Source organism: Ceratosolen solmsi, unplaced genomic scaffold (assembly GCF_000503995.2).
Source record: "Ceratosolen solmsi marchali unplaced genomic scaffold, CerSol_1.0 scaffold28, whole genome shotgun sequence".
NCBI classification, from domain to species: domain Eukaryota; kingdom Metazoa; phylum Arthropoda; class Insecta; order Hymenoptera; family Agaonidae; genus Ceratosolen; species Ceratosolen solmsi.
The window spans coordinates 3017276-3029433 of NW_011948429.1; the positions used below are offsets into that span (position 1 = coordinate 3017276).

Below are 12158 nucleotides of genomic sequence, written 5' to 3' on the forward strand. Positions count from 1 at the left end.
CGTCGTCGTCGTCGTCGTCTTCGTCGTCGTCGTCGTCGTCGTCGTTGGTCGGTGCGGGGGAGCGGATGATGCTCCCTGTTAGATCGCGCACTACGCGATCGCTTGTGCAATATCGTCTCGGAAGGGTTTGGTGCTGATATATATATATATATATATATATATATATATATGTAGGGCCGCTCCTCGGACAAGGAAGGACGACTCGACCGGATTATTGCATCCGATCAAAGCATACCTCGCACAAGTAGGGCTTCTCCCCGGTGTGAATTCTAAGATGCGTGTTGAGGTAGCTTTTGCTGACAAACATCTTGTTGCAGACGACGCAGGGGTACTGCCTGTTATCCATCCCCGAGTGAATCTTCTGGTGGCTCTTGCAGAGACCCTTAGTTATGAAGCCCCTGCCGCATATCTCGCAGGTGTAGGGCTTGACGCCCATGTGGCGGTTCTCGTGATCGAGCAGCGACTGCTTTGTCTTGAAGTTCTGGCCGCAGGTCGTGCAGGAGTAGGGCTTAAGGTCCGAGTGGACGCGCTGGTGGACGATAAGGTAGCTCTTGCACTGGAAGCCCTTACCGCAGGTCGAGCAATTAAAGTCGAACTGCCCGGTGTGGGTAGCGGTGTGCTGGGCGAGGCCGATTTTGCTGCGAAATGCCTTCTCGCAGAGGACGCACTGGAAGGGCTTCTCGCCTGTGTGCTTGCGCATGTGTTCCTGAGATTCGGTGTTTTATTTTTTTTTTTTTTTTTTTTTTTTTTTTTTTTAACTTTGCTTTAAGTGCTGGTGCTCGGTAGCCGGGACTCGGGTGGTTGGGATGACGGTGAGAGGGCGGGGGAGTCGGGAGCTAATCGAGAGATTAGGCGATTAATTTTATTGTACTTGGGTAGATTTTTGCTTGCTCGCTCGCTTCATTAATTACGTTCGAATGTGAGGTCGCGAGGGACAATGCTAAGGGAGATTGATTATCCATTTAATGGCTAGAAATGGGAGGCGCATAAGGGAGGCTCAAATATATTATTGAAATTTGACGGGCGAAATGCGATTTGCCGTTTGGAATTGTTAGCATATTCGTAATAATTGGCCGATACCGTAAGAAAGAGAAAAGGACGAGGCAAGCAAGGTACGATGTGGCCAATGCTGTCTTGGATAGTGACGGGTTGGAAGACTAAATTTGTCGAGTACCTGTAATTTGTAGTTGGTTCGATACTGTTTGCCGCAATGGGTGCAAACCTTGGGCGACCATTTGGGTCGTGAGTTTTGTTGCTTCTTGTCGGATACCGGCGTCCGTTGCCGTTGCTCCTCTGTCAACTCGTCGTAATTTTTCACACCATCGCTCTTATTTTTCTCCTCGAGGCAATCCTGGCTATGCAGATTCAGCACATCGATACTAGTGAAGAATAATTCGCAATTGGAGCAACTGCAGAAATGTTGCTCGAAATGTACGGCGAGACTGTTTGGCTCGGCGGCGGCTTCGTTGCAGAATGGACAAATGTACCTAAGATATATTTAAGAGCTAATTATTTTAAAAAGGTATTAGCTTTTCATTTTCTTTTGTTGTTGTTGTTGTTGTTTTTTTTTTTTTTTTTTTTTTTTTTTTTTTGTTGCTTAGGAAGTTTTGGAATAAGTAAAATGTGTTATTAATTTATTGTGCGCAACATTCGATATAAGCATTAAATGTTTATAATTTATATTTATATGGAAAATTTATCTTGGGAGGAGAGAGAGAGAGAGAGAGAGAGAGAGAGAGAGAGAGTGAAGTAAAATTTCAAAGAAATTTCATGAAAAAGTAAGAGATATATTGTCAACAATTTGTTAACTTAATCCTATCAGCAAGCTAATCTAAGGTTTTATATGAAATGTCAATTATCAAAAATCAATCACGCAACGTGCAACACCGCTTTTTTATTTTTAAAATAAACTTTCTTCGCTTAGTTATAATTAAAATCTATCAACGTCGAATAAAGTTTGACCCACTCAAATATTCACTTTCAAAAAATTCAATGTCAGAATCTCCTCTAACAACCGACGACGTAAACCTCTAAAAGCCTTTTTAATAACAATAATCACGTTATTTTTATTTCTTTAAAATGCTATGAAAATTCGTCACGCGATAATGATTATTCAATAACACGAGATATTTAGTAAACGGCAAACGCTTCTTTCGCTCACTATGAAATGAAAAATACTTTGAAAACATAAGACTAAACATGCAAAGGACAAGAAAATGTACAACTCAACGACTGTTTATAAAAATCATTCATCAGATCATCAGATCATCAGATATAATAACCATTATAACTATATCGATATAAGGTTAGTTTACTTTTATGTATAACGAACATGGACGATTGTTGATCTTATTAGGATACTATTCTTTGTTTACAAAGCCAAAGTAAAGTAAACGAGGAGAGTATGATTGCAGGAGAAAGTTTCAAAATTATTGCCTGCGACGAAGCACGTAAATGTCGCTCATAAATATTATTAGGAGAAATATTCCATTACCAATTCAATTCCCAGTGCGTAAATTCCTTGCTACGACAAACAATAGGTTGTGCGTAAAAAAAAAAAAAAAAAAAAAAAAAAAAAGCTACCGGTCGGTCGACTTACCAGTTCGATTCTGTCTCGTCGATCGTCGGATTGTTAAGTGCACCCTGCAAAAGCGCACTTTTCGTGCTTTTCGTGAATTGCACCATGATGCCGTCGTTGTTGTCCGAAGCGTCGACGTGACTCGTCGATGGCAGGGCGAACGAATGCCCGGACGCCTCGGCGACGCTCAGAGGCTCCTCGCAAGCGTCGTCGATGTCGCTCTCTACCCTCGACGAGGGGAAGCTTTGCCGTCGTGCTATCTCCGTGGGCTCGCAGTTGACGAGGCTGCCCTCCAGCTCTTTAGGCGTTACCGACTCGAACTTCACCTCGTCGCAATAGTGAACGATCTGCTTTTGGCCCTGGCTATCCGAGGCCATTGACGCTACGTAGTTGATGTCCAGCTGACTCAGGTGGGCCCCAACCGTCAGATTCTCCACCGACACAGCCATCTCGCCCTCAAGGTGCATCGCTATCTCCTGATTGGATACCTTGAGCACGCAATTTAACCGATGAGGTCTTTTATCAACGATGCATACGAACGAGCCCCAACTGTTTATTGGACTCCGTTCTTTCCTACCTTCGGACTACTAGGAGGAAAGCACATTTCTTTCGAACGCGATACTTATACGATATCTCGGTAAAGAATTTTTAAGGAGATAACAGATTGACTTTGTTTTATACAAAATTTAACATTCCAATCGATATGGTTTGCTCTTATTTATACGTATTCACGCAATGTATATCAATGAATCGTCAATACTACCAACTTTGTATTTTCTACCATCGTTGTTACAAGGTATTATGAGAAATAACATTATTTAAAATTATACGCAAAATGTTGTTAAATTGACATATGCTAAGTACAATGTCCAAACATTCGATATTCATAAAAAATAATTACAAAATTCATAAGTCTATTGTTGTAATCATAATTACATTGTACTTAGATGTTTTAAATTATTTAATTATTTAATTCCTTGAATATCGTAATTTATCCGTAAAATAATTTAATAAAAAGCAATTTCGTTACTACAAGAGTGTTTGTTTGAAAAATTTGATAAAAAAAAAAAAAAGAAAAAAATATTATAAAAATACAACTAAAAAAATTAAAGTATCGAAAGAATTTCGCGAAAGTAATAATAATGAATGTTTAGTTGGTCAAGAAACGAATAATTCTCGTAATTTACGAAATCACAATGTTACGTTTCACGCTCAACGTTAATCTTATTGCCTTTATATATGGATGCTAGGACGAAAATAGCACAAAGGACACATTGTCATGCGCATCGCAATGGCTTTTGTAGTGTCGAGAGATAGGAGAAGGATCGGCGTCATTCCCATTGGTCGCACATGTCCGCCAAAGGACAACAGGTATAAGCGGGCTTCCTGTTCTGCCTAAGCGACCATATCCGACCAACTGGCGCCGCGCCATCGGTCAGCCTGAGAACATTCAAAAGCACAATGCATAAGTAAAGATCAAGTGGATGTCGTCCACACATTGTGTGGTGTTGCGAGTCATTCCCTCAGCGTTCCAACGAGCCTCGGGCTTCGATTGGAGCGGCCAGATTTGTCGTCATTGGCAATTTGCGAGCAAGGATAAGCCATCATTGGGAATTAGAATTACAGGACATCGTGAAAATTATCCTTATACATTTCGAACGCATTATTTTTAAGCACAAGGAAAGGGAATAATTATTACCGAGTCAATAATTATTCATTAACGATACATATTAATTATCATAAACAACATTATTAGTATTGAACGTTGTTAATATTATATGCTAAAACATCTAAATTTATATTTAATATCAATAAGTTTACGTTAATTATAATAATTTTTATTGTTAGTTGTTGCATGATTAACTATTAAAACACTACGTCATATTCATTTTACTTGATTTGTGGATAAATGAAAGAATTCGAATCTTTTCGGTTAGAGATTTTTTTCACGATCTTTTAACGAATGCCAATAGATTGAATAGGAGATGAAGAAATAAATTACAAACCTATAATTAAGTTGTCTTAAGCTGGACGCCGCCCATTTGTTGCCCAGCCAACGTCATCTCCTATTGACGCAGTCAATTCCGAATTTTTTGCTCGAACTCTCTTCTCGGTCACACTCATTTGGTTAATTAAATTAATAACCTCTATTCTATATCTGCAAGCCATAGTTTTTTTGCTGCAATTCTGCTTTATAAAAATCTAAAAGGCTTTGTTTAAACACTGATTGTTCAAACAAATTAATTTTCATAATTACGTCTGAAGAATAAACGAAGAATTGCGCTTTATGACAATGATCATAATAATTTCATAAATTGCAAGCTATAAGGATGAAGATAATTTAATCATCATTATGCATATGTTTTTGTTTAAATAATTATTAGTTATTGATTTTTCGATTGAAAAATTGTTTCGGATATTTTAATAATACCTTGTAATAATGATGGTACTTACGTTAAGCTAAGATTTCCATTGCTTTAATTTAGAATTCTTATACACTAATTCAATTAAAAATTATTAACTTTGCGCTAAGCATAAAATCGATTAATTTAAGAAAACGTATATATATATATATATATATATATTTTTTTTTTTAAATTAAAGAAGTTTAATAAAATCTATTTTAAAACAATGAAAACAAATACATACTTTTATTACTTTTTAGTTCTCCTATATACACTTTATTGTATTTACATTATAATTTTAGAATATATCCAATAATAACTTTTTACGAAAAAGATCAATAATAAACTTAAATAACAATTCATGCATATTTATAATGGTTAAAAATATTTTTCTAAAAATGGTTAAGACAGTGCATACAACAAACTTATCTTAAAGCATATTTTTACAACTACAATGTAACTATTGTACAGAATTTTCGTCATTTTTATTAGCATACAGCTAAATGATATAAAGGTGTTTATTAAGGAGCGAGACTATTCACAGCAAAGATTAATTTTGTAAATATTTTGTATCCATTTTTACCACGTGACAGACGTGTGAATCATATTAATATTACTTGAACAAGCATTTTAATTTTAAATTTATTATATTCTTATAAAAAATGTATACCAACGGTGCAATAGTCATGTTTTGCTCGACCACTGACTACTCCATTTCGATAAATATTATTATACTTAATCAATGTTAAGCTTTGATAATACGAATTGTAAATTCATAATAGATTTTTTATTTCGATTAGTTAATATCCACATGTTGTAAATAAAGACGAACGTAGTAGCTATTCTTACCTCTCTCATTTGCTCATCAACCATTCTTACGGTATCTCCATCCAAGTGGAAACCCGTGACTTGTATATCAGTTTCTTCTCTAGACATTTCTTCTTGCGTTACGACTCTTTCTCTTTCAGAAAGACCCATGTTATCTATCACAGATATAGCATGAATACCATTCTGAACATTATGCCTCGTAACATTTGAATTTTGAATTTCATTAATGGTATCGGTTAGTCTATCCATATTTCCTTGAATTTCATTAATCGTAACATTATCTAATGAATTTACTTCTTGTTTACTGATGGATTTTAGCATTTGTATGAAAATCCCTTCCGTTTGTAAGACTTTCTCACGAAAATCAAAAAATTCATCTAGTTTAAAAGCACATTCTTCGCATATTATTTTAGGTAACTGGTCAGTCATGGAAATCTATAAAAAAAAAAAAAATTTTTGATAATCTCGTTAAGTAGTTGCAGCAGTAGCGTTAAAGGTAATTGTTATTCGATTTACCTGGACAGGTAGACAAGCTGAAATTTTTTTGTCGATATTTCTCATTTGTTCATTAGCTTCAAAAATGGGTAAACCCATTAGAATACCCATTTTCGTGGCACATAATCTGCACAAATAATCAATCTCTTCGACAACTGACATATTGACTAAAATATATTTAGCAATTTAAAAATAAACGACAAATTTTTCTTCAATAGCTTTGGATAGATATACAATAATAATGCAACATTTCTTCTAGTTTGTAATATATATATAAAATATATTTATAAGAGTGCTTCGTGAACACATGCCTGTAAAAATACAATAGTTTATTATAAATTTTGATAATATCATCACTATCTATTATCTAGTACTGTATGGTTTTGTCATAAGCAAATTTGAATTAAAGCTTATAAAATAGAATATTGTTGATTAGATTATTTATTATATCGCAAGGAAAATGAATTTTTATAAAAAAGATAATATTTATGTTTATTTTAAGTTAATTTGACATATAGAATATTATAGAAAAGACCAAGACTATTTGAACAAATTTGCTTTTAACAAGTAATTTTTTAAGAATAGTGTGTAGTAACTTTAAACAGAAATAATTATTTACCTTGCTAACTTACACTTACATTAGTAAAGAATCACCTCTGCTAGTGCACAAAGAGCTTCGAAGCTCTAATACCTTTTCAGAAATAGAGACATTTCACTGGAGAATCAGCAGAGAATCTGAACTAATCGTCTACCAGGAAACAAAAGGAGTGTTTAAGTTATCCATGCTTGCATATCATGAAAATTTCTCGGAATTAATGTGGTATGTTATATGTACTTACAACGTGCGGTATGAACTTGCAACTGTTGCTCTGAAAACGCATTTGCAAGGACCGCAAAAATCAGGATCAAGGCATACCAAGTTGCATCGTAGTGAGAATATTATTTACTCCGTCATAGGATCCTCCCTAGCGATCTTTATGGGGAAAATGGGCTCGGCGTTACGTGCGTAAGAACTGAAATAAATCTGTCTTTTTCTCTTATTCTTGCGTCTCCGGCCTCTAATTTTTGGTTAAATGTCTTTCTCCTTCTCTCTTTCTCTCATCCATCATTATCGCGTTCGCTTGATTTTCGCTCGGTAATGTTACGGTCAAATTAGACATTATACGGTAATGACCGTCATAGTTAGTGCTGCCATTGAAGACGCCCACGCACGCATCACTTTTAATATGGTAGATAATTTACAAACAGTCGGTGAAAGAATTCATTGTTTCGTTTAATTTGCTTTTATGAAGTATTTGAGAGAATATTGCGTTATAAAATTTAGATTGAACATGCTTTATCCTTATGCAATTTTAATTCGTTTTCGTTCACTAATTCGTTTTGTAGAATGTACAAATTATTTATAATTTGTAAGAAGTTAAAGTTATAAATCATTTTCATTTCTCTGATTTTTTACATCTCGTTCAATTGAATTTTATTTCATAATAGCAGTCGGAGTAAAAATATAAAAAATCCACTGCCGGATACATTCCGCATTGGATACAAGAGTTTGTCGATGCGTTTACGACGATGGCGGCACCCAAAGTACAAAATAATTTGAAAAGGAAATATGTAGAGATTGATATGAACGAGGAAGATGAATGTAAGATATCGTTTCACCTACTACAGTGTTTCATTATTTATTTATAAATTTTATTTATAAAAGCCTATTTGGATATTACTGCAAATAATAAGGGCTTTATAGGTTATGGGCATAATTGTAATTTTTTTTAAAAATTTTAATAATAATTGAAATTTCTTTTCTTAGCTTATAATAAGGAACTGAAATCAGGTCCTCCAAGACTGTGTCCCTATCTCGATACAATAAATAGGCAATTTCTCGATTTTGACTTTGAAAAGCTTTGTTCAGTTTCATTGTCAAGAATCAATGTGTACGCGTGTCTGGTTTGTGGTAAATATTTTCAAGGAAGAGGTACCAATACACATGCCTATACTCATAGTGTGGCTGAAAGTCACCATGTATTTTTAAATCTTCATACCCTTCAGTTTTATTGTTTACCGGATAACTATCAAATTATAGGTAAGGCAATTATATTATTTGCGATCGTGGTGCAATCGGCGTAAAGCAGTGTCTTTTATTAGCGATTTAATTACAGACTCGTCGTTAGATGATATAAAATATGTGCTTAATCCAACGTTTGATAAAATTCAAATCGTTCAGTTGGATAACAATGACAAGCTTTCTAGAGCCATAGATGGCTCTATGTACTCTCCAGGGATCGTTGGTATGAACAATATAAAAGCTAACGATTACTGTAACGTCATTTTGCAAGTAAGCATTACATCTATATTTTACATTAATAATAAAATATTCTTAGCCAGTAACTTTAATAGTTGATATATCGTAGGGACTGTCGCACGTAACTCCATTACGCAACTACTTCTTAAGAGAATCAAATTATTCAAAAATAAAAAGGCCACCCGGTGACTCGTCGTATCTTCTTGTGCAAAGATTCGGTGAGTTAATGAGGAAATTATGGAATCCACGTAATTTTAAGGCACACGTAAGTCCTCATGAAATGTTACAGGCTGTAGTTCTATGGAGTAAAAAGAAATTTCAGTTCACCGAACAAGGTATTCAGACATTAATCTTGACTTTGCTAATAGCGTGTCGCTGCTAGCTCCTTTAATAACTGGTCATAGCGTCCAAAGTGTGATTTATAAATATAAAGCGACCATACGCTCGCTACCTAAGAGATAAATAAACGGCATAACTACATTCTAGGTGACCCCGTTGATTTTCTCTCGTGGTTTTTAAATGCGCTTCATTTAGCGCTAAATGGAACAAAGAAAAGAGATTCAAGCATAATTTACAAGACATTTTTGGGACACATGAGAATCTATACGCGCAAAATTCCACCTCTCGAGTTGGAAGAGAGTCAAAGAAGCGAACTTTTAAATACAGTAGAATATGGTGAAACGGTGACCGAAAGCCCATTCCTCTATTTAACTTGCGATTTACCACCACCCCCACTGTTTAAAGATCAATTCACAGAGAACATCATTCCACAGGTAATATAAATCATCGATACTAATATTATTCTCCGATGATGAAGAAGCTTACGACCAATGAAATTTTCTTACTACAAATGTAGGTTAATTTGTACACTCTACTAAATAAATTTAATGCGGTAGCGGAAAAGGAATATAAAACTTACAAGGAGAATTTCATGAAGCGTTTCGAAATCCGGGAATTGCCACCGTTTTTAATTCTTTACATCAAGGTAAACACAATCTCGCTCTATCCCCCCCTCCCTACCCGCCGTCCCGTCAATCATCCCCATTATTTGCTAATGTTACTTTTGCTTCGCAGCGATTTACGAAGAATACGTTTTTCGTCGAGAAAAATCCAACGATAGTCAACTTTCCCGTTAAGTAAGCTCCAATATCATTATCTTCAACGCTTAGCAAACTATCGAACCATTATAACGATGTCTTTTTCCAGAAATGTTGATTTCGGAGACATATTAACGCCCGAGGTGAAGAGCACTCATCCTTGCACGACTTACGATCTCGTTGCAAATATCGTTCACGACGGCGAACCCAGTCACGGCACATACAGAGTTCACATTCTCCACAAAGCTACGGGCCAATGGTACGAATTACAAGACCTCCACGTCACGCAAATCCTACCTCAAATGATCACGCTCACGGAGGCCTACATCCAAGTACGTTGAATTTACGCTTTAAATAACATGATAGGACGTGAGAAAGGTAATTTGGAGACATTGATTATTGTACTTACGACTGGCGCTTCGATTTTTCAGATCTACGAACTGAGGCAAGACGATATGCTTCCCGAGAATGGAAAATCATAAATGCCCCCTATCATCAGACTCGCCAAACTCTATTATGTATAGTCTTATTAATTAAGAAGCCGAATTAAATTGTAATTTTAAGGACAGAGATCCGTGCGTTTTATAATATCATCCCAGCCGTTGCGTCCCGTCCCTCGAAGCCGCCAACGATTCTTCGAATTTTCGAAGCATTGGCGCTGGTCCTTGCGCGCCTTGCGCCCCCGCGCGGTCGCACTCCCAACCTCCCACGAAATTCCAAATCGACAACGGCCGCCGCCTTTCGCTCTTACGCCGCACTCACTCACTATGCCAGCAGCAGCGGTCCGTAAACTTCCTCCCTCGTTCCCCACCTCACCCAACCCGCCACTTCATCGTCCCGTCCCGTCGCCCATCCCCCTCCCCTCCCCGCCCCCCTAGCCATTCCACCACTTCTTCTTCTTCTTCTTCTTCTTCTTCTTCGCCACGCTTCTCGACCTCATCCTCCTCTCCTCCTCCACCGCTACTTCCTCGTCCTCCACCACCTCGTCATCGTCGTAGCCGTAGTCGTCATCTACGACAGCGCGGTGGTGGCGGTAACGGCGTCGGCGGCACGGCCAGTCAGTCGTAGCTTCGCTCGCGCGGCGCTCGGTTCGAGTTTGTCGTGCTAAGGTCACCGGTGCCGTGGTTGACGCGCGCCAGACTCGCTTTCGCCGACGGCGTCGACGCTTTTGCCATCGCTGATCCACGTGTCCGGGCCCGTTGGTACCGAGAGTCGTACCGTGTCGTTGTGGCGAGGTCGGGAGTGCAACCGCGACGTTCGGTTACAATAAGATAGTAAGGGGCGTTGAAGGGCCGCGGGTGGCATACGCGTGTGCACGCACACAGGCGCGTAGGCAGGTACGCGAGGCGGCGATCGGTCAGGTGCCGCTGACGATCCGGGTCTGAAGGAGCATCGGGCCTAAGGCGACGTACCAAGGGAATCCAGCAAGTGAATAAACTGCGACTGCGACGACGAAGACGATAGCGACGTAAGTCTATTGCGTGCGTGCGAGCGCTCGCGCGCAATTTCGTAGATTTTTCTGCTCTTTTCGTCCTTTCTCATTCTTCCTACTTCCCGCCCTGCACCCCCCTCTAACTCTCACTCACTCTCTCTCTCTCTCTCTCTCTCTCTCTCTCTATCTATCTCTCTCTCTGCTATCTTGTGCATACGCGTATACACATGCGCGCACACAGTAATGTCAAGGGGCCCGCCTTCTCGTGTTCCGGGACAACCGAGAAAGGAAGAAGTAGGAGAGGGAGAGGGAGACAAACGAGCCAAGAAGTGGCTTTTCGCCACGCCGAAGGTCGCGCGCGGAATATCGCAGCCAGACGCCGATTCATTCCCCGTCGGTTGCTGCCTGCTGGCGTTTAACGGTCCTCCACGTCTTGTCAGGTATGCGAGATCGGCCCCGACGTGTCTTTTCAAAGTTAGTCGTGGATCGGGCATTTTCCCGCCGCGCGTACGCACCTGCTTTTTCCTCGTCACCCGTTGCATTCGCGGACTGCCGATATCGCATAAAGCGTACCGACGACGAGTTTGCCTATTACGCTGGGCGCCCAACGCTCCTCGCTCTCCTCCTCTTCATCCTACTCTTCATCGTCTCCCCCCCCCACCCACCCACCCACCTACAAACTCCCCCAATTCCTCCTACTCCAACTCCTCCACCCTCCATCGTCACGACATCATCGCGACATCCACACGGTATTACTGCATGTCGCATAAAGTGCATCGAGTACCGTTGAAACGCGCATATTATGACGACGATCGGTTTGGAGATTCGCGGGAGTGGTGGGGCGCTTTAACCGACATCGATCGAGATTTAAGCGGAGAACTTGGAGCCCGACGAGAATTATCGAAAGTAAGAGTATTACATCCTAACGATGTGGTTAGTGTGCAGGTAAACGAGTTGCCGCCACTACTATTACGCTACGAGTATCCGCCGACATTATTGCCGTTTTACGAGAATTTAAAAATTC

The 12158-nt window shown here is 38.9% G+C and overlaps 2 protein-coding genes across 2 annotated transcripts in view; one reads left to right on the top strand and one right to left on the bottom strand.

Moving 5' to 3' along the window:
• LOC105363780 (zinc finger protein 519) overlaps positions 1–6510 on the bottom strand; it is a 7262-nt gene extending 752 nt beyond the window's left edge. The window contains exons 1-5 of the mRNA XM_011501552.1: positions 6328–6510; positions 5833–6246; positions 2600–3066; positions 1175–1487; positions 236–706 (exon numbers count right to left, since the gene is read on the bottom strand). Of these exons, the coding sequence (XP_011499854.1) occupies positions 236–706; positions 1175–1487; positions 2600–3066; positions 5833–6246; positions 6328–6468 (1806 nt within the window). The 5' untranslated portion in view covers positions 6469–6510. The remainder of the gene's footprint in view (positions 1–235; positions 707–1174; positions 1488–2599; positions 3067–5832; positions 6247–6327) is intronic.
• Positions 6511–7794: 1284 nt separating this feature from the next.
• On the top strand, positions 7795–10268 carry Usp39 (ubiquitin specific protease 39). Its single transcript, XM_011501553.1, has 9 exons — positions 7795–7948; positions 8114–8386; positions 8463–8638; positions 8715–8940; positions 9092–9378; positions 9462–9590; positions 9680–9741; positions 9812–10034; positions 10134–10268. The coding sequence occupies exons 1-9, from the start codon at positions 7876–7878 to the stop codon at positions 10182–10184; spliced, it is 1500 nt and encodes a 499-aa protein (XP_011499855.1). The 5' UTR covers positions 7795–7875; the 3' UTR covers positions 10185–10268.
• Positions 10269–12158: the final 1890 nt, after the last annotated feature.